This window comes from Hippocampus bargibanti, linkage group LG06 (assembly GCF_051943395.1).
Source record: "Hippocampus bargibanti isolate YZ-2025 linkage group LG06, ASM5194339v1, whole genome shotgun sequence".
In the NCBI taxonomy this organism is placed as follows: Eukaryota; Metazoa; Chordata; class Actinopteri; order Syngnathiformes; family Syngnathidae; genus Hippocampus; species Hippocampus bargibanti.
In genome coordinates, this window is record NC_142739.1 from 12784416 (window position 1) to 12806080 (window position 21665).

A 21665-nucleotide genomic window follows, 5' to 3' on the forward strand; every position below is an offset into this window, starting at 1 on the left:
ATTGAAAAATGGAATCACTTTCAACATTCAAAACATACTATTACACAACAAAATATTCAGCTCATAGATGGTTTGTCCTGACCGCGCACTCAACAAACTCTCCACTGACGCCCTCGCCTTCACGTGCAAACAATACACGTGTACCGTCGCCGAGCACTCAGACATAGACTACTTGCAGTTGAAATTTGCATACTCGGCACGGCAGCCAATCAGAAGCCTGCTTCTTTCTTCCGGACTTTCGCAAGCATTATAAAGTCGTGCAATTGCATGTCATTTTCCAAAATAGATGCACAGAACCTCAGCCCAGAAGAAAGATTCAAAAGAAGCTATCAACATATGTGACGCTACAAATCGCACATTTACATTAAACCGTGACTGTAAAGTGTACGTGAGACTTATGAAAGGGGCTTAGTGGCTCGTAGGAAGCAATGCAAACGTTGCATTGTGCACCACAATGACAATCGACTACTGCAGCAAAATCTACAGCAATGCATATTTACCGTAAATTAAGCAAGGTAGCATTTGTAGTAGGTACATTCTTAATTTAAAAAAAAAAATATTCTTTGTGGCAATGTTTTTGTTGTGCTTCAAGTTGTGAAAAATGGGGCAGACAACTTTTCCGTTATCTGACCTGTTGTGTTATCTGCCCTGTTGTCCGCTAACTTTTTGTCATGAGTTTCAGACACTGTTTTTACTATAATTTGGGCAAGTTCGGCGGGCCGGATTAAAGAGCCCGCGGGCCGTAGTTTGCCCATGTCTGTTCTAGACTGAGCCTCCAAAATCTACGAGCTCCACCACCTTATACTCTATTACTATCTTGTTTTAATCAATAAGCTCATCCCACTTTATCATACCATCTCAACAGTTTTTAAATATGTTAACTGTCGCAGAGAACATTTAGAACTTACAGGGCAGTCATGTTGAAAAAAAAAAAGAATTGCCACTGTGCAAAGGTTATATGTTACACTACCCCCAAAACAGCTGCCTCACAATGGCTTGCAGCCATGCTACAATTTGGTGAGTATGAGAAAACTCCAGAAAATATGGTGTGATAGATTATGAACACACCTTCCTACACATACTCTCCCTGTGCCAGCTTTTTTTGCTGTGGTGAGTGCAACATTGTCGTCTAACTACCAAGCTATAGACCACGTTTTTCTTTTCTCCTTCTTTAAACCCGTCTGGTGGGGTGAGGTTCAATTTGGATCGTTCATACAATAGCCTGCTTAGGCAAAACAGGTTAGGCAACATTCGTTATGCTGATGAGATGATACCGGTGGGAGGGGGGGAAATAGGCCAGTCGTTAGTCAGGAATGTAGGAACAATCAGTGGGGCAACAGGGAGGGGTCCTCTGATCCCCCCAACCTGAGAGTAGTGACCTATCATAGCTGTGTCCGGCGCCGCCATGCCTGGACATTAGGGATATATAAATAGGGCCGATACGACCAGTCAGACTTTAGTTCGCTGACGAAGCCTCTTGGATAGGAGGCGAAACGTCCGAAACATTCAAAATTGTACAGATGACGGCTGAAGAAACCTTCTCATCGATGGACCACTCCTGTACGACTGAGAGCTTGCACAGTCGTTTTGATAACATTGAAGACTTTTAGTGCGAAAATACGATGTGTGTGTGAGTGTGTGTGTGTGTGTGTGTGTGTGTGTGTGTGTGTGTGTGTGTGTGTGTGTGTGTGTGTGTGTGTGTGTGTGTGCGAGTGATCTATAAATTTAGATATATCTCAGGACAGAGGTACAAGGTCTGATTCCAGGTCATGCCCTTCCCCTGCAAATTCTCCCCATACTTGCGTGGGGAGGGTTTTCTACGGGGTCTCTGGTTTCCTTCCACATTTCAAAAACATGCACGGCAGGTTACTGGAACATTCTAAATTGTCGCAAGGTGTGATCTTGACCATGGATGGTTGTTTGCCTGTGTGTGCCCTGTGATTGGATGGCAACCAGTTCAAGATTATACCGTCGCTACTTCCTGAAGACAGCTTGGATAGACTCTCGCATGCCTGTGGCCCTTACGAGGAGGAATTCATGAGAAAATTGATGCATGAAAATTATGCAGCACCAGACAGAGAAACAAACCAAATCAGTGTAACTATTAGCCTCCCAGTGTACTGGAACGGAATTCTTAAAGACCCCATTGATTGCAGCCATGTAAGTCCAGTTTTTTCTTCACTTTAATGAGCATTACTGAAAAACATAAGCAAAAATAAAAACACTTCAGTAACTTAGAAAGATATGAGATCACCCCGTCCCCCACACACATAATGTGACAGACAGGGTCTGAGAATCTGTTCTGCTGCTGAAATTGCCATGACGTATCTGAACTAGTTCACATGCGGCAATTTTATACAACCATGAAAATCTAACAACTGATTTACTTTGGTTAACCTCAGGTCTGTTTAGGGTATGTTTAAAATCGGAATCATCTATAGCAGTGGTCTCAAAGGCGCGGCCCGTGGGCCATCTGCGGCCCCCAAAACAATATTTTGCGGCCCACCTTGATATGAAAGATTAATGTTAGTGAGGCCCGTATGATTGATACGAATGAAACTTGTGTGTGAAGCTGAACAAGTAGGCAAGAGAAGCCATGTTTAGGACAGTTCATGTTCAATATTTTATGTTTTATGTTTCTTAATATGTTAAGAAAGCTAAAGGTTCAAGAACTGTTAATACAGACATTTGAAATTTCATTAAAATAATTAGTTTTCCTGTGGTTTTCTCAGTCGTCTGTATCTGCCTTATGATCATTATAATTATTTCATTTATTTATTACTGGTTAATTTATTTTTTATTCATCTTTTCATTTATTCATTGAATTCATTTCTTGGGTGTTAAGAATCAAGATTTTGAGAACATTGGAATGTTTTATCTATAATTTTCTTGAGGAAATCATGATGCGGCCCAGCCTCACCCAGACTCTGCCTCCTCCTAAATTGAGTTTGAGACCCCTGATCTACAGTATGCAACTCCTGGGAAACACGAAAAACCAAACCACACGCAGTGCTTAGGACACTGACTTGTGACAGAACTTCCATATCTAGACATTTTATATAAGGACACAACCTGGAATCAAACCTTGCACCTCTGTCCTTTATATGGTGTTTACCTGAGATGAAGGTGGACTATATACATTAATCCCGATTTCTTCACAGCGTCTGGTGATTGTATTCGCCGACAGACTTACGGCATTATATGCATCTTTCTTCTCGGGACACAACTCCTCAGTATCCGTACATTTCTTAACAAACTCTCCGTCCGTGAAAGGCTTACCGCTGCTTGCTCTCAGTTTAGCAACCCGAAAGCTGGCCCGAACGGATGCCTTCTTCAGCTGAGCTTGGCGTACAAATGTATTCTGCTGAGATAGTAGTCCACTTTTCGCTTTGAGAGTTTGTTTGCTTGTATTTGGCCTTGCAAGCTATCGTACTTGTCTTTGTGACGGGATTCATAGTGTCGGCGAAGATTGTATTCTTTGAATACCGCCACCGCCTCTTGACAGATGAGAGAAACGGCCTTTTCTTTGAATTGAACATAAAAATAATCGTTTGTCCACTGCAGGTTAAATACCCTGCATTCGGCATCAATTTTTCTCTTACCTAACCTTTTCGCCATTATTCCGTTCTCTCTTTGACAGGAAGGTTTACAAGAGAAAACGGGTTTGGGACCAAATAGAGCACCAAACTGAGCGCACCTGAATGTACCACCGGACTCCTTTAGAGTTCTATTGTGAGCAGGCGTGTTTGTATTGTTCAATCACGATTATAAACAACATATATTGATTACATTGATTAAAATAGGAACAGATAATGATCGAAAACCGACCTTTGACTTGTAAAAGGATTTTTTTATTTTTCTGGAGGACAAATAGGAAAAACATCTGATACCATCTCTGGTATTGTTCAGGGGGCCGGGCCAAATGTGCTGACGGGCCGGATATGGCCCGCAGGCCGTAGTTTGGTGACCACTGACGTAAGTGGTACAATTTAAAAAGATCCTCATCATTTGAGGGAATACGATCTGAATTAAAGTTGGAAATCATAAATGTCTGCGATTCACATTAACATGGAGCACTTTCCAAAAAGGACAGCTGGCGTTTTGCTCTCCGCATATGTTTGGAAAGTGAAACCTGTCCATCCCCAGAATATATGTGGGTTAGATCCGAAAATAAATCAACACCACTGCAACTCGGGCACCGGCTGACCATTTTTGAGATATGAAAATACAGTCTCTAACATTTGAAATGTGAGCCCAGTGGCGAAAGTCTTGAAACAGCAATTCAGCTTGCCAATACCCAGCTCTTCTCTGAATAGAAATACTGTACATAACAATATTTTCTTAAAAGTCAAGCCAGTCACTTTGCTCTTTATATAGCTCAGCATATCTATAAACGAGAGTGATTCTTTTCCCGATGGAGGGAGATCAAGTAACAAATTTAAGTCACTCTGATGACAGCAAGAATAATCTGTTAGACTCACATGAACGATAGAGAAATGTGACATGAATTTAGACTCTGATGCTGTTCTGAACATACTGTACATTATTGGTGTAGTCGGGAAATACTAGGTTGGCATTTTTGTCCGCCATTATATCGAACATTTATATACAACAGAACCAATAAAAAGCTGACAAATATTTACCATACTCTCCTCCATTATTAGAGCTGGAGAAACTTGCATTTTCATTTATAAATGTTACTTTTTGCATACATTACTGTGCCATATAAATAGCATAGGGGTGCGCTGTATCAATATAATTGATGAGTAGGACATTGTTTCCCACTGTTTTCGTCAGCCTTTGTGATTGACACTATTAACTCATTCACTGCCATTCCCAAATTTATTCGGGGATTGAAAAGCATGACGTGGAGCACCATTAGCTAATTAGTTTGGGTTATTTTTTACTTGTTGGGGAGGAGGGGTTGTGAATCAAATGTTTTTCCCTCCCACGAGGGGGCAGCATTTGCATTTTGTATAGCTCCCTCAATTTACATTGCAGATAACGCTAGAGCCAAATAAAATCGACATAAACTGTTTTTCTGATGAAACAAGAGAGTCTAAGGTTTCTTGGGCCGCACTGAATATGTATGTAGTCCTAAAATTCAATATTCTGTGGGTCCTGCAATTTGAGTGAAAATGACAAAAACCCTGGCACTGGAGTGGACACACATGTTTGCACATTGTCTGGCAGTGAATGAGTTAAAAGCAACCAACATAGGAAAGTCTGCTGTGCGCCATCACTATTCTTCAACACAATGCAGTCAAACGGTATTTTGCCATTTCTGTCAACCGAAACAATTGTTTATATATGGAAAGCAAATTGTATCTGTGACTTTAAATACTGTATGACATAATGATTATGGACCCTTTTTAGGAGGTTTAGAAATGACTTAATTATAATTGATGTCTTGGAGGATTGGAGGGATAATTAGCCAAAGCGTGTGAATTTGTTCTAATAACACATTCAAAAGGAGGGCTTTTATCTGGTCCTGAAGACGGATGACCTTCTCTTCAAAAGGGGCTGCAGAAAAGCTTTTTGTCTCTGTTCATGGTACATAACAGCAAAGCATTCTGTTTGCCAAGTCAGGAAGTGATCTTGTTCTTATGTTGAGACAAACATCCGTAGAGATTCAAAACTTCGGCCGGGTGTTAATTTGTCACGCTCTATGACACATGCTCAATGGATATAAGACTATTCAATCGCCTGCTGGCTCTCCGGGCTAATCATGGAGAGAAATGTAGTTGGACAGAATGAAACGGATTCCTGCATTGAGAGGATGAGGCCCTCCTCACTATGGGATACACTTCCCATATGGCGCTCTGTTTCTTCCCACATCCTTCAGAAACCCTCGAGCACGAGAGTGCCTCAAGCAAGGCCTGATCTTGGACTATCTCACCGGACCAATCAAAGCGCTCCTCGTGTCCCTTTGGCAAGCCTATTCACTCAGAACAACCACTAATGCTTTCTTCAGCTCGCCTCATTCTGCTGCACTCCACTTTCTTTGTCATTCCCCGCAATAGTGAGCCCAGGATGTGTTAGCTGACACTGGACTCCTTCCGCCCACTTTCTGTGGACTCAACACTTTCTAATGATAACACAAGCCAGAGATTTCCACTCACAAGCGGGCTGAGGCACTGCTGAGGCAGCCTTGCTAGGGGGGAATAGACCAAAAACAGCCCAAGACATGTCCTGCAAGACCTGGATTAGTGATGTGACATTTTTTAATTGTGCCTGTCAAAATTGGGCATGACCAGGTAACACTGCATATTATTTGAGTCCAAAAACGGACCATATAAGGGTTGACATAATCAACTGTGTCATTGTTTCATCTGATGATAACAAGAAACCAGCTCACGCTTGTGTTCCCCCTTTGTGGTGTCTTCGCTCTGGTTGCTGAATGAAGTATTACACGTCACAGTGTCATCTTTGCTGAAGCAGTGGCTGACAACCACATATCGACATGTAAATAAAATAGTCCCTTGTTCTCATTTACCTTCTCTAAGTTGTTCAGAGAGTAAAACGTGCCTTTTTGTCTCGACAACATACTAGCATCAATGAAAAGGATGACGTCCAATACCGAGGCAATATCCAAAGTAAATACGTGCGCTCATCATCTTGCAGGTCCTCCCGTAATACCTGTTGCATGCAGACATGTGTGTATGATATTTTCTATTAAGCAAGAAGTCAAATGAGAATTCCTGCCGATGTCTGCATGGCCTGGCCAGCATGGCCTGGCCGTGTGCAGTCACGCACCGCATGACATCTTCGAGGGGGAACATTCCTCCACGTGTTTCAAACTGCTCCCAAAACCCATCTATACTTTCATCTATCCATCCATTTTAAACACTGCTTATCCTGAACAGGGTCGTAAGGAGTTGCTTGAGCCTATCCCAACTGACTCCATGGGGGGAAGGCATAGTACACCCGAAACGGTTGCCAATCAGTCGCAGAGATGAATGACAATTCACACCCACATCCCTGTCGTAATTGAGTGGGAATCGAACCTACGCTGCTCGTCCAGCAGTCCATCAGCGACACTTTCAAAAAACACTTCAATTTAAAGTTGTAACAGAGGGCACAGAACGTGGTCTGGCATCAAAATATTAATTCATCAAATTCATTCCAAACTAAACTATAAAATACCACATATGAGAGATTTCCCAGGCGCACAATGAAAGAAGAATCTCTCATTGAAGAACTTTCCACAGGAAGTTTAAACTGAATTCCACTCCAGGTTACTCTATGAGCTTTTTAAAGAGGGTTGGTTCTTGTTTTAAAACACACACCACAGGGTTACTACAATATTTCCTATCCTGCAACACTCTTAAACTCAACATCAAGTGGTAGGGGGCAGACAGGTTGTGATGGCTTCAGTATTCAGTTACAGCATACAGGATACGTAATTGATTCACTTGTTGACAACTCACTCCAGGATGACAGGAGGTGGTCGTCTTGTCACTTAGTCCGCTAGCGCCCTCCTCATTCAGAGATGTCAGGTTCCCTCCATGGTCAGCTCTGACTCAGAAGGGATTTAAGCAAGGCTATTTAACAATCACGTATTGGCCCGCACCATTCGTAACATGGCTCACTGACATGGTGCCGACAGGTTCGATCAGATGAGGAGTATAGAGGTCTGTTCTAAAAATAGCTCCACCAGTGATGTCCATCCATCCATCCTTTTTCTGATCCACTTAATCTTCACAAGGGTAGCAGGGGTGCTGGCTCTTTGGACAGGCAGAGGAAATCCTGAACCGGTTGTGACATCGTAATTTTCTCGGAATGCAGGTCATTTCCAAATTCAATGACTTAAAAAAGATTTTCCAGTAGGTTTCAGTTTCAAAAAAGGTTAGTCCTGCCATATCCATAGGATAAGCTGCTGAGTATGCAGTTATCAACATCAAATCAAGAATGTGTGCAAAGGTGAGAAAATGTACTGTCCCACAGTATCATTCCAATGTGCTGCACAGGGGTTCCTCCAGATGGCTAACAGGTTTAGATGGAGTTAACCCCAGTTGACCTTCTCTCTGGGTATCTAAGATATAAAACCTTTCGAGGAACTGATGGCACCCAAGGTAGAAATATGGTAGACACTTGAAGAAAACAACAGAATTCAAGTCAATTTATGTTCTATACTTTTTATCTTGTTCTACGTCACTAAAACCGGGAGCAGAAACAAGCCAACGGGCAGAATACATCATATATTAGTTGTCAGTAAATCATAGGACATCTGGAAAAAAAAGACATTTCATAAAAATGCACAACAATGTGATCAATTATTATCAGATAAACAAGGGAAGTACCAGAAGTATAGTTTCAAAGGAAAGTGTTGGAATGTTTGAAAATACTGACACAGTCTGCATCCATAACAATGGCTTTCCATGAAGAACAGAAAAATAATAGCTCCCCGTTTATGATGACAAATGGAGGAAAAATAAAATGTTTACACTGGAATTGGTTTATTTCTTTGTTTTGTGGCTTATTTGAATAAATTTTGACCAGCTCTTTGGTCATTTGGTTCTGAGTCTCTCAAATTATCTTGAAATGAATTTAAAAGGTTGACAAGAATGTGAGTCTTTATGATAATATATAATATTACAAGAAACAAGAAACAAAACTTCTCCAATTATGTCCTCTGAAGAGGACCATTTTAAGTTGTCCACTTAAGAGGACTGGGGCTTGAGTTCCTTATTGGAGCTTCAACCTCAGTGATGACTGGATTGAAGACAGGTTGATTGAGTCTTTGAATATTGCTTGTTCCCCGAGATAAAAGGCCCAGTGAGAAGTCTGCATTTGTCATGTTCTAGCGTCAACCATGTGGTTTAGCTAAAATAAGGGAACAACCCTTTGGATAGTCATTTGATCATGTCAAAGGTTGTCCGCAAGATTATTGAAAAACTAACATGAAACCTTGGAGAGGAATTCAGCATAGGAACAACACATATCGATTCAAGCATGGATCTTAGTTCTTCTGTCTTTTTCACTGAAGATCTTGTAAATTAAAAAAAAAAAAAACTGGTTTGTCACCCACAAATAAGTGCCAAAATGCCTGCTAGGGTTAAAGCAGTGTCTGAAATAATGCTTGACCGGACGCCCGGGGCGTGCAACTTTTATGTCGGCCGTACAACTTGCAAAACGTCTCCGCCCGGGTGGCCGACAACGTCTACAAGAAAAAATATATATAAATATATATATTTTTCAAATCAAACGTTTGCTTTATTCAATAAAGCAAATGCGACAAGAAAATTGCTACAAGCCACATGGATGCCTATTTCTAAGCACCTTTCAAAACTTTCAAGGACACTTTACAGTCATATGATAATGTACGTTTACGTTTTTTCGCGTCAGAAATTGTGTTAGCTCTTTTGAATCTTTCTTCTGGGGCTGAGGTTCTGTGCATCTTCTTTGGCAATCGATATGCAAATGCACGACCTTATAACGCTGGGGAAAGTCCGAAGCACGAGGCAGGCTTCTGATTGGCTGCAGTGCCGTGTATGCAAATTGCCAACGGCAAGTCGTTTGGCAACGCAACGCAAACATTGCATTGTCCACCATGAGGAACAGTGTATGGACAAATGACAACTCGAGCAAAATCATCAGCAAGGGATATTTGCCATAAATTAAGCAAGGGAGCATTTGTGGTAGATACATCCTTAATTTAAAAAAAAAAAAACCTTTATACTTTTTTTTTTGCGATTAGTCGTCTTATTGTGTTTCAAGTTTTAAAAAATGGGGCAGGCAACTTTATGGACAACTCTGAAAAGTTGGCTGCCCTGGTGTCCGCTAACTTTTTGTCATGAGTTTCAGGCACTGGTTAAAGATAAAAAATGAGGCTGTAAATTCTGTTTCAAGGATCTAGCTTATTTTGGGGGGAAGATTTCATCATTTCAATCTTATGGAAAGGTTACATTTAATTCATTCATGCATTTTGCGAACTGCTTTTTCCACAATTGGGTCGGAGGGGGTGCTGGAGCCGATCCCATCTGTGTTTGTGCAGTTTGGCGGTTGCGAGCCATTTGCAGGACACACAGAAACGAATAACCAGCCATGCTCACACTCACGCCTCGGGACAATTTGGAGTATTCAATCAACCTGCGATGCATGTTTTTTGGCATGTAGGAAGAAACCGGAGGACCCGGAGAAAACCCACGCGGGCCTCGGGAGAACATGCTGACTCCACACGAGAAGGCTGAAGCTAGAATCGAAATACTTCTGCACTGTGAGGCTGCCCTATTCAAGAATATATCAACTTAAAATACTTTATCAAATAATTTCAAAAAGTCTGGATAAAACACAAGTAAAACAAAATCCCATTGTTGATTTTGTGAAGGAAAACATTTGTTTTATTCCTGTCCACATAGGGTTGCCATGTTCTGGGGGGGTGTTTAACCTTGGTTTAAAACAATTGGGATTATTTTTAAAATCACATCTATGAAAACTATGTTGAGTATTTTTTTAAAAACGGAACATCATGTTTGAACATTGTATTATTGCAGGGTAAAATAATCATCATGAATGAAAAAAGTATACATTTTTTTGGTTCCAAACACTTTGAAAATATGATTATCTATATAATTTAGAAAAGATAATATCTGTAAACAATAAGTGATGACTTGAGAACAAGAGGAACATTTGCTTAACTCAGAGAGAATAATGCAAAACATGTGCTGTCTATGGCTTCATGTCATCAATCCATTTTGTATGTTGTAAAATTTGATTTTTATTTCTTATTTTTGCAGGGAGTGTTTTATGGTATTATTTTTCTTTTTGTTCTTTTTCATTCACTGTTGATGCTTTGTCATTGTATTTGATAGGATGATGATGATGATGATGATGATGATGATGATGATGATGATGATGATGATGATGATGATGATGATGATGATGAATGGTGATGACGACAATAATAAGGATGATCATGGGTCATGTTAGAGTGAATGAAAGGGTAATTGTGCACGAAGGCACGAAGGGGTGTTATAAAGCCTATTTTTTTCCTCATTTATTAATGCTATTAAATAAAGTGTTGAAAAACATAATACATGTATTATTTCTAACGTTGTGGACAGAGATGATCCCGTTCAAGATTCACATGACTATGTAAGCTTTAGGATTTGTACATTTTATCCTCCAGAAACCTCATTCACCTCCTGTGCTTTATGATGGGCAACGAATGACAGCACTGGCAAGGAGCTAAGCGAATAACACTGAAAAGGATACTATGTTTCATTAGAGGCTCTGCAAAATAAATATTATGTATCCCACTTCTGGCTTGAAATTTACATCACCTCTAAAAATCACAGACATAGTTCTGTCTTGGCCTTGGACGTATTTGCAGTTGATCCATCGAAATGAATAACTGCTATACCCACTATTGTTTCCAGTGCCTGACAACGTTTCACAGAATAGTCCAGACGAGTCGTGAATGTCTACCAATAAAACTACTGATGCGCTTCCAAAGCTAAAAGCTGTAAAGCAACAACCGAGGACAGACTCCAGCATGGGATGCAGTCACGCACACCAAAAGCTATCTGCCAGCTGCCTATAACGACAGAAAAACAAAAGTCGGAAGCAGTTTTCATAGAATCACACATATTTCACTGCTATGCCAGCTAAATAAAACGCTACACTTTAGGCAGACCACCAAAAGTTCCAAGGATGATTCAGCACAGTGAAGAATGGGCAACTGAATAGTTGGAAGGAAAGCAGTTTATGTTTACGAATGTTAAACAAAGAACAAATCTGAGGTTGAGCAAATTTACTCTTGTCCCAGTATAGAAAGTCTTCGACTTTAGACATTCCATCATGTTGTCGGTGTTATAAAACAACAAACTTCAGTATAACAGGAAATGAAACACAATTACAAAGGCAGCACACATAATGTAATACTCTATATGAAACATAAAACAAGCATTTCACCTCATTGGGTAGTTCATAAATGTGAATGGTCTTAAAAAAAACAACTAAAATAATTTCCAGCTCATGGGTTGTATGGAGCATTCCTGCGTTTTAAGGCGTCCACGTTAGACTTGTGACAGGGCGTGTGAATAACATTGTAACATTTTATTCATAACTTTCTAAACTTAAACTTGAGGCAGTTTTTTTCCAGCTGATGTCAGGCTCAATATTGGATCAATTTGAGCGCGTAAATGTGACCAAAATCCTATAAATCCTCTTTGTAAGCTAAAAGGCAATGTAAATGATTCAAAGGTAGCCAGCTGAGGCAACACCACTTGATCCAAAGCGAGAGGAGAAATAACAGTCATGCTTCACAGAAGACCACATGAATGACAGTAGTGTTACGACAAATATAAAATATGTTTTTGGTTTTATTGGGCTCATTGTCTTGATCGATGCAGCACGGGAAAAATGACGTTTCCTACCAATGCGGCCAGCATCAAAGCGGAAGGAAAGAAAAGTGAGGTCGGACATGGAATGGAATTCAGTGTCACACTGCATGGGATTTGGTTGAAGGCCATGTGCACACCGAACTAGCCTCAGGGGTTTTAACTATACTGGTACTGTAGCAAAGGCAACCATAAATCCTGATCCAAAATTCAAGCATTGCGGAAAGTAATTTTTTTCCAGCTACATTTTTTCTGTGCCTTGCCATCAAGGATACCATAACTACAGTCATTTTAGGAATCATTTCTGACACAATGAGAGAAGAATATTTATCTATAAGCAATCAAAGTCAAAGTCAGCTTTATTGTCAAACGTGCTAATATGCATGACATACAGCACAAAAAATTAATGTCCTCTCGGACCCAGCGTGCAAGACGTGCAAGGCACTTATAACATGGCTAAAAGACATACAATTGACAACAGACAATACTTGTAATTTCTGTATGTAAAGTGAGGTAGTGTCGTCTGGAAAGTGAGCCAGTGACGTATGTAAAGTGAGGAAGTGACATATGTAAAGTGAGGAAGTGAAAATTGCAAAAACAGTGTAATTGCAAAAACAAACAACAAGAAAGGGTTGAAGTGAGGTCTTGCAGAAAAAAAAATGAGAAAGAACAAAAAAAATAGAGTTCAGGATGATCGTACAGCATGTTGCGTGTACTCAGAGTTCGGCGAGTGTGGCAGTGGGAAGGGGCAGGCTGGGCAGGGCTGGGAGGGAGTTGAGTCTCCGGACTGCCTGGTGGCAGAAACTGTGCCTGTGCCGTCACACGTGTGTATGATTTTGAAGTGCGCCTTTCAACCTTTCATGTCTTTCAATTCCTTGATCTCCTTGATGTGCGTCTCACCCTGACGCATAGCACACGCTTGAAAATGGTATAAAAGGAACTGTCGCGGGACAGAGAGATTGGGCGAACCACGGAGCAGAATCATCTCGGACTCACAGACTCAAAGAGACTTGCAAAGACCCGCTCAGGCGCCCGACTCACGACTCACAGCATGACTTGCTCGACTCCACGCCGCGATCAAGCTCTGCGCGTCACCTGCCTGGGAGATTTGACAACGAACCTACTTACAAATAAAGAGAACCATCAAACTCTTTATTGGCGAGCAAGCCAGGAGGTTTTTTTTTCGTCCTCCTCAGCCCAATCAACTCTCCAAATGGAAAGAACCAGATTTCCCAGCCGCCCGTGATCCCGGCATCTTCACAGCAAGACCCCTCGAGCCGAGCTCCCAATGGGCCGCCACCACCCGTGGGCGCCCCGACCCCACCGTGAAACCTGCCACACCCTGATGCCCAACATCGTTCAATTCGCCTGGCGACTCTGCAACTCGCTGCATCGTATATGTCCACGATCGCACATCGTCGGACATCGCTTATGTCCACGATCGGACATCATATATGTCCACGATCAGACATCGTCGGACATCGCTTATGTCCACGATCGGACTTCGGGAAGACGCTTCATGGCCAACTCGGCCGCCGACGTCAGCGTGCTTCCTCAGCGTCCTGCAGAGCGCCAGGGCAGCGCGATCAACGCCACCGTCGCCGATGACCGGCCTGTCCGTGCCCGGCAGCATGACCAACCCCACGCTTCTTCGTCCTCACAATCCCTCATCGATCGACTCAAACTGGCAGTCGTAGAGCACTCTTTGCCGTGCTCCCGTACAACGACTTCAGGCACCACGAAACTTCTTCGGCAACCACCCCACCGACGCCTGCCATGCCCGGTGACCGTCATCTTGCCTGGCCTCACCATGTCGCAGAATGACTTTTGTTTTTATTTCTTTTTCCTTCATCGCTTTCATCGACTTCGGATCCAGGAGGGGAGCCCTGTGCCATCACACGTGTGTATGATTTTGAAGTGCGCCTTTCAACCCTTTCATGTCTTTCAATTCCTTGATCTCCTTGATGTGCGTCTCACCCTGACGCATAGCACACGCTTGAAAATGATATAAAAGGATCTGTTGTCGGACGGACATCACGGCACGACTTGCTCGACTCCACGCCGCAATCAAGCTCTGCGCGTCACCTGCCTGGGAGATTTGACAACGAACCTACTTACAAATAAAGAGAACCATCAAAGCCCAAATAGGCTATGACATGCAATAAAGCTATGTCCATATGCTATTGTGAACGTTTTTTAGAAACTGTGCATGATTTGCTACCACAATGAAAGCTTATTTGCATAGTCAATTGAATGTTTAAAAATCGGTCCATCCTTTCATCATCGCATGAAGGATGTTGTAAATACATGTAAAACCTTTCTGACCATTTAGGGTGGACATTGCTTGCTTGCAGAAGCACTCAAGCCTTCACACTAAGACACCACAAAGCCTGACATTGAAATACTACAAACTATATTCCGCAGAATTGAAATACAAGTTGTTCGAAGCAAAAACAAACCACTGCGATGTTCTTTCCAGTGAACGGATAGTTGTTTAAAGCTTGTGGCCGCTGAGGTTACACACCTGTCCCCTTCAGCATAGAATGACCCTCACAGCTGTGCACTTTCCCAGCATGCTCTCGTTCACATGGTCGCCACTCTGTGCCATCTCCACCCACATGTCATGATTGTAGGTAACTTTACCCAGTTGTAGGCAAGTTTCTGCTAAGTTACATTATCATTGGCAGCCTGTGTCCAAAGTAGGTAATTCTACAGCAATTTAAAACACTGTCAAATGTTGGATGAATATTTAGGACAGTGCACAAATCGGTGGTGATTTACTAATATTGTCACAGGTATATATTTTTAAGTCATTCCAAAGTTGTTGACAATTTACCTAGCTAACAGAACTATCACCATTCTGTCTCTACGCCTTTGCATAGAAACACAATGCAGATCAATGCAGATCACGGCTTAAGTTGTCCAAAATGTTGACAACCTTGTAACTCTGCTTGTTCACCCCCCACCCCTCCTTCCACAGTGAAAGAAGTAAAACCACTCTTTGAAGGGAAATGTAGACAGCTCACTTCTCTTTGTATTGGTGAGGAACAGTGCTGAGGGGCCTTTCAACTGAAACCAGATGGCTTCTTCAAAACGTACATGTCTTTGCATGAGTGTGTGAGAACATGAGCATGTGATTGTCTTGAGACGAATCACTGTTGTAGTTGTCATAGCCTTGTACTGTAAGCGAAACTGTATAAAAAAAGACAACAAATTAGATCTGTTGAAATTGTTTTGTTTCTAAGGTCACTGGGACAACAGGAAAAACGATCTTCTGTGCTATAGTTTAAAAAAGAAGCACACGTCAAGGCTGTGCTGTTATCGCACTGCACGGGGCAGTTGGGCTAGAGGCCAAATGGACAGATTACAAAAACAGTGAGGGAAAAAGTGTGAGGTGAGTGATACGAGCAATCCTTCCACTGATTTAAGGATCAAGACATGGTTCACTCTCCCGTCGCTCTGAGATGTTGGCTGCCTCACATTTCCCCTCTCTGGCACTAAACTGTTTGGGTTGGCCTCCCAGAGTGACTGTAATCCCATGTTGGGTCTCTTGGAGTGAAGTTGAAGAGATAGACCATTTCATCTTCCACTGAGTCCCCGAGGTGCCATATGATATGCATGTTTTGAACGACAGTGTGGCTGCTAGCTTGCGTGCTATGGTCACAGGAACAAGGAGAGAAATTTGATGAGACTACCTGATAAAGACAGCAGGAAAGAAAAAATACCTCCTCTTTAAAAATATGTACAATAACAGTACCACTGTGATGTCATAAGTTCTTGTATTTATGAAATCATTTAAATCAATTGAACTCAAGTGTAATTAGCAGTGTTGGTCACAATCAAAACAGCTTTTCAAACTGTTGTTTTTATATGGACATCTTTGCAATGCGTTGCTGTCTTTTTTCGGTGCCAATAAGATCAATAAACTACGGTCTGGAACAGCATGTAGAATACACTGGATCTTTGCTTTTTCGAGTCAATTACCAGACACTATCCTAAACCGGATTTTCAAACAAAACATAACCTTAAAAACAAATCTTTACCCTCAAGTTCTTTTGAAGCGGTGTCGTTGACGTCATCTGAAATGGATAGAAATTTACTCACCAAAATGGTGACATATAATCATGCACATAAACAAACCATTAAAAAGCATGAAATAGCCCACATTTCCCAGGAGGCAAGGTTTCTGTCAGCTACATGGAACTGTCCACATGGTTCGCAGGGGAATAATAAAAAGAAAACACACGACTCATTGAACTCCCTTTTCAGTGTCATTGCTAGCTAGACTTTCCACTTGTCAACATGAAGATGATCAAGACTCTCAATTTGACAAATTCTTAAGAGCAACAAAGTCTTAAGAGCAACTGAAGTCATCAGTGGGTATAATAATGAATCATGTCTGGAGCTGTGATTATAAGAGGTTGTAAAAGGCAAGGTAGATAATCCACTACGATTGTCCCGCTTCTGATTACGGATGTAGCTCTACGGTCGGGATCAGTGTGTTGTCAAATAAAGCTACACGTAAAGAGAGACTGCCAACACATTCAGTTTAGAAATGCACTGTTTTATTTTATTTATTTAGTTTGTTTTTTTACATGCCAGTAAAAACCTGATTGGGACTGAGAATGTGCTCCAGGGCCACATATATTTCACATGTATAAGGAAGCTGAAATGTGCATGTGAAATGTTTTGTCCTAACTGTGAAATAATAACGTGATTATCATGGTGCATGCACCACTTTGATGCTAGCAAGCACAGTGCAGTCCCCACTCAGTTTTCGTGTAAAATGTCACTCTGTGGGCCTGATTATTATGATGTGGGCAATGTGCAGTCTTACTGTCTGCATATTTTCGTAGATGGGCGCAGTTAATACTGGGTGTTTGCGCCATTGTGGGAGTGAAAACAGCCGGCTAGCTAATTCCTTGCCAAATAAAGCAGCCCCTCATTCCTCCTAAAATCAGCGCAGAGGAGGCACGCCGTCAACATGGCGGAAGCATAACAGACTAACTAGAGACTGTACAGGAGATTATGCTCGCCAAGTATGTTAAGGAGGAAGTGCAATCAGACTTCCACGGATGATATTAAGTTGGCTGTAGCGAAGAGGGCACCTGGAAACCACCTTTCAACCCCAATCATGCAGATGGTAACACATGCAACAAAGATGACAAATCTTTTTCTCAGTATGCTAGTGTAAGTAACACACTGATTTGTATGACCAAAATTCATTCTAAAGTCCCTGACAGCCTCTTGAATGAAAAGTTTTTTTTTTAATTTGGGAGACAGTCTGTATTATTTTCTCAGTTGTGTGCGTGTGTGTATGCGTGTGTGCGTGTGTGTGCATGTGCGTGTGTGTGTGTGTGTGTGTGTGTGTGTGTGTGTGTGTGTGTGTTTAGCATTCCAGTCGTGTAAAGGAGAGTTTGAGGAGTGAGTGAGAATGTGAATGAGTACATTTTCAGTTGTGTTTGTCTGATGAAAACAAAAAGAAGTCTGATCTAGAGCTCCTGCATTGAGGCGGAAAATCACGTTGTAATGCCACACTCACGGGTCTTCAGGGTAAACCCCGCAGTCAGATAAAATCTGGCTCAAATGTCTGGACATGTTACAGTAACAGTGACCACCTTGGCTAGAAGAAATAAATCAGCTAACTTCAAGGGTAGTCTCAGGGCAGGAATGGGGAAGGGCAACAGGTGGTTGTCAACTTAAAGAGAAAGACGGTCATCATCCACTTAGGGAAGAGCAGCAAGTCCGTCTGTCTCTCCGCAGGTTTCGCTAAGCTCAACCAACCAACAGTAGGAAGACAAAATAAGGCTCTGTGGGGCAACTTCACAGTTGAAAACACCAACAGTATCCCAGGCAACATGTTATCATGACGGTTTTTTGGCTATACAAAAGGTTAAGCGCGAAATCTGATTTGGACTGGACAATCTTCGCACTACTACAAAGTGTACTCTCGAAGAGGCATACTTTCCAAACGTGGCTTACATAGTTAGTTTGCTTGAAAATGCTGAAATCATATATCCGTCTCTGAGCACTTATTGATTAAAACTTTTACCTGCACAGGGTCATTCAAAAAAAGCCACACACCTGATCATTCTTTGCACATTTTTTTACACAGGTAACCCTAAATGAAACAAGTGTCAATTTTATCCAGGCGCAGGAGTGGCAGTGATTGACAACTGGCAAGCTGCATCAAGGTAAACATACCTGGATCAACGTGGATTGGAACCCCAATCTTCATGTCCAAGGATATCAGTGCTTCTTGCTGAAGCATCCAGCCACCACAAATGTTCTTTCAGGATATATCGTGTATTTACTGTACTTCAAATTCAATACAACAAATAATGACTAGCTTTAGCCCAAATACAATCGTTAACCTAGTCAAAACAGTCATGACTTCATCTCCCCAAAAATCAACAGCTATTCAGTGAATGCACGGAAAACAGCCCAGCATTTTTTAATAGGAAGGATATTTGAACTTCCTCTTTCTTATATGTCATGTCCAAGTAAGGAGAATAAATTGCCCGATTCCTTTGACACAGTAACAACGAGTTCCCAGACCAGAGTGACTATGTTTACTTGAATCTATGCAGCCATCCAGTTCCTGTACGACTTGTCCTCATCACCACGAGTGAGCTGGAGGCTATCTGACTGACTGGCCAGCATTTAGTTGCAACACACGTACAACACTCATAATTACAACTATTGGCAATTAACTCATTCACTGACATTCCCGAATTTATTTGGGAATTGAAAATATGACGGAGAGCGCCATTCCCAAATTAGTTTTGTCTTGCTGAAGTGCCGATGAAGTGCTGGCCACACCTCTGGCAATGTTTTTTTCACACCTACAAGGGGGCAGCATTTCCTTTTTTTCCATGTTAGTGCTTTGTTCCAGCTTCAGCGGTTGTTAAAGCGCTATATAAACCAATATGTATGTATTGCATTGTATTTTGGAGAGCCTCCCTCATTTCAAGCTCATATAACTCCAGGCCCAAACAATTTAGGAATTAGCTGTTTTTTTTGTTGAAAGAAGCGAGTCTCAGGTTTCTTACGTTGCATGGAATGTTTATGTAGTTCTGGAACTCAATATTTTGTGGGCCCTGGAATTTGAGTGACAATGACAAAAACCATGGCACTGGAGTGTACACATTTTTGCACGTCTGGCAGTGAATGAGTTAAGATTTTCTACTGAATCTAACGGGCATGTTTCTGGAAGATAGAAAAACTGAAAATTCCTGATATAGGTACAAAAAATATTATAATTCTAAGATTAAAAAATCTAAATTCAGGGTATGTGTTTGTGTACGTGTGTGTGTGTGTGTGCGCATGCGTGTGTGTATGTAAAATAAGTAAATAAGTGAAAAGGATCTGTGAAATTGAAGCATGTGCAAAAATATGATTTATCATTAAAAGCTTCAACAGCTGGTGATATGTTCATTACGTGTGCGTGTATGTGTTTGCATGTCGCAAGCAGGCTAGTCTGCATGTGTTTTCAGTCAGCTCTTTGAGCAAGGTCCCTCCCATGATTCAGACACCAGGAGACCCAATAAAACAAAGTGACGGAACATAGTAACTTTAAAAAACAAAATGTTTTCAATCTGTGTCCTCTGCCAGCTCGCTGATTTGCCTAGTGTCGCTGAAATGCTGGTAATTTGCACTCAAATTAAGATTCAAGCTGTTTCCCCAAAGCTGCCACTGTGCATTGTATGCACCAGTAATAAAACGACCCTGCTGGTAATGGAGGCGGTAACGGAAGCTCATACCATACAAGTGATGCAGCACAAATTTCACGATTATAGAGTGATAAATGTGAGGCTTATGTTTGCTACTTAGGTTAACAGTACTTACCGATGCATGCGTGGACCCTGACTGACAGCTGTGTTCGAAGTATGAAGTTGTGTTTCCTGCCCCTCCTGAAAAAGGAAAAAAAATATATAAATTGATGTGTTCATTAAAGCAGAAATAAGAATGAATAAATCACATTATATCTTCTTGAAGCCACATTTAAAAGTGCTGTGAAGAAAACAGCTTCTGTGGAAACGGGAAAATCAAAAGCAAAGATTGCATCTAAACCTGTTGTTTTTTCAGCTGCTAGAAAAAAAAGAAGCACAAGGTCTCCATGGGTGAAATTGAAGGATGGGAGCAGCCCATGGGTCAACTCCGCCCACGGTGTTAATGGAGACATGCAAAGACTCGATCACCATTCTGTCAACGGCTTACAATGTCAGAATGACAATCAAAGAGAAAGATGCCAGCAGTTCACCACAAAGCCACTCTGCTCAGACGTAATTTGGTGTTTTGGATATATATCAGGCCCAGTGGATCTACACACACCAAATATAAATAAATCACATCATATAGAAAATTCAGTATGTTACTGACTGCTATTTCCACCAAACAGTGATATTAAAGGTTTATGTCATGCCTCCCATACCTGTAGATCAAGGGTGTCAACTCATTTTTGTAGTTACGGTTTCCTCTTGGAGGCCGTTATGAATTTGGAAAAACCATTAGAATGTTTAATCCCCTCCACATATTACTTATAGAGCGCACAACAAATTAATGAATAACTAGTTTTCAAATTTGAAGTAAAAAATAATGACTATTGTGGTTTACATGAGACAATTTGAAATGTTGCTTCGGACTTTAGCAAGCATCATGGCACTTGGCATTCTTGATTTGCTTTTGTGGGCCAAATAAAATGATATGGCGGACCATATTGGGCCCCCGGGCCTTAACTTTGACACTGTGCTGCAGATGATTCCTAATTGTTCGTACAGAGAATAAATGTGCCTCGATATTAACCTATCGGAATTGTGCACTTCAAGAAAATAGTAAAATAAATGACCAATAACATAATCAGATGGACATGACAATATGGAATCAACACGAAGACTAAAATGCAGTAAAATGACACACTCATTCATCTCGAGAGACTGTTAATCTGTTTCAGCCAAGGCTGCTGTTTTGGTTAGCAACAACAGAGTCAGCCACAGAGTTTGAATTACTGACCAGTTAACCACTGATCGAGTTGAAAGGTCCACACGGATTGAGACAGTGGCACAACATTAATTGTTATCCATTCATCCATCCATACATAGAAAAATGTTCTAATCAGATTATCCTCACGAGGGAATCAGCCATGCACCTCTGCACTGTGAGGCGGACGGCTAGTTGCCCACTGTGCCGCCCCAGTGACTTTTAACGACTGTGAAATAATCGAGTGTTCCCTAATTGGTTAGAAAGGTTTTATTTACTACAAATATGTCTGGACCAATCTACGTATGTCAGCGATATATAGTAACAGGCACAACAATGAAA

General features: G+C 41.4%; 1 protein-coding gene across 6 annotated transcripts in view; it reads right to left on the reverse strand.

Moving 5' to 3' along the window:
- fhod3b (formin homology 2 domain containing 3b) overlaps positions 1 to 21665 on the reverse strand; it is a 136347-nt gene that overhangs the window by 100773 nt on the left and 13909 nt on the right. For all 6 annotated transcript variants that reach the window (XM_088998388.1, XM_088998386.1, XM_088998389.1 and 3 more), the window contains exon 3: positions 20193 to 20257. In XM_088998388.1, coding sequence (XP_088854514.1) covers positions 20193 to 20257 — 65 coding nt within the window. The remainder of the gene's footprint in view (positions 1 to 20192; positions 20258 to 21665) is intronic.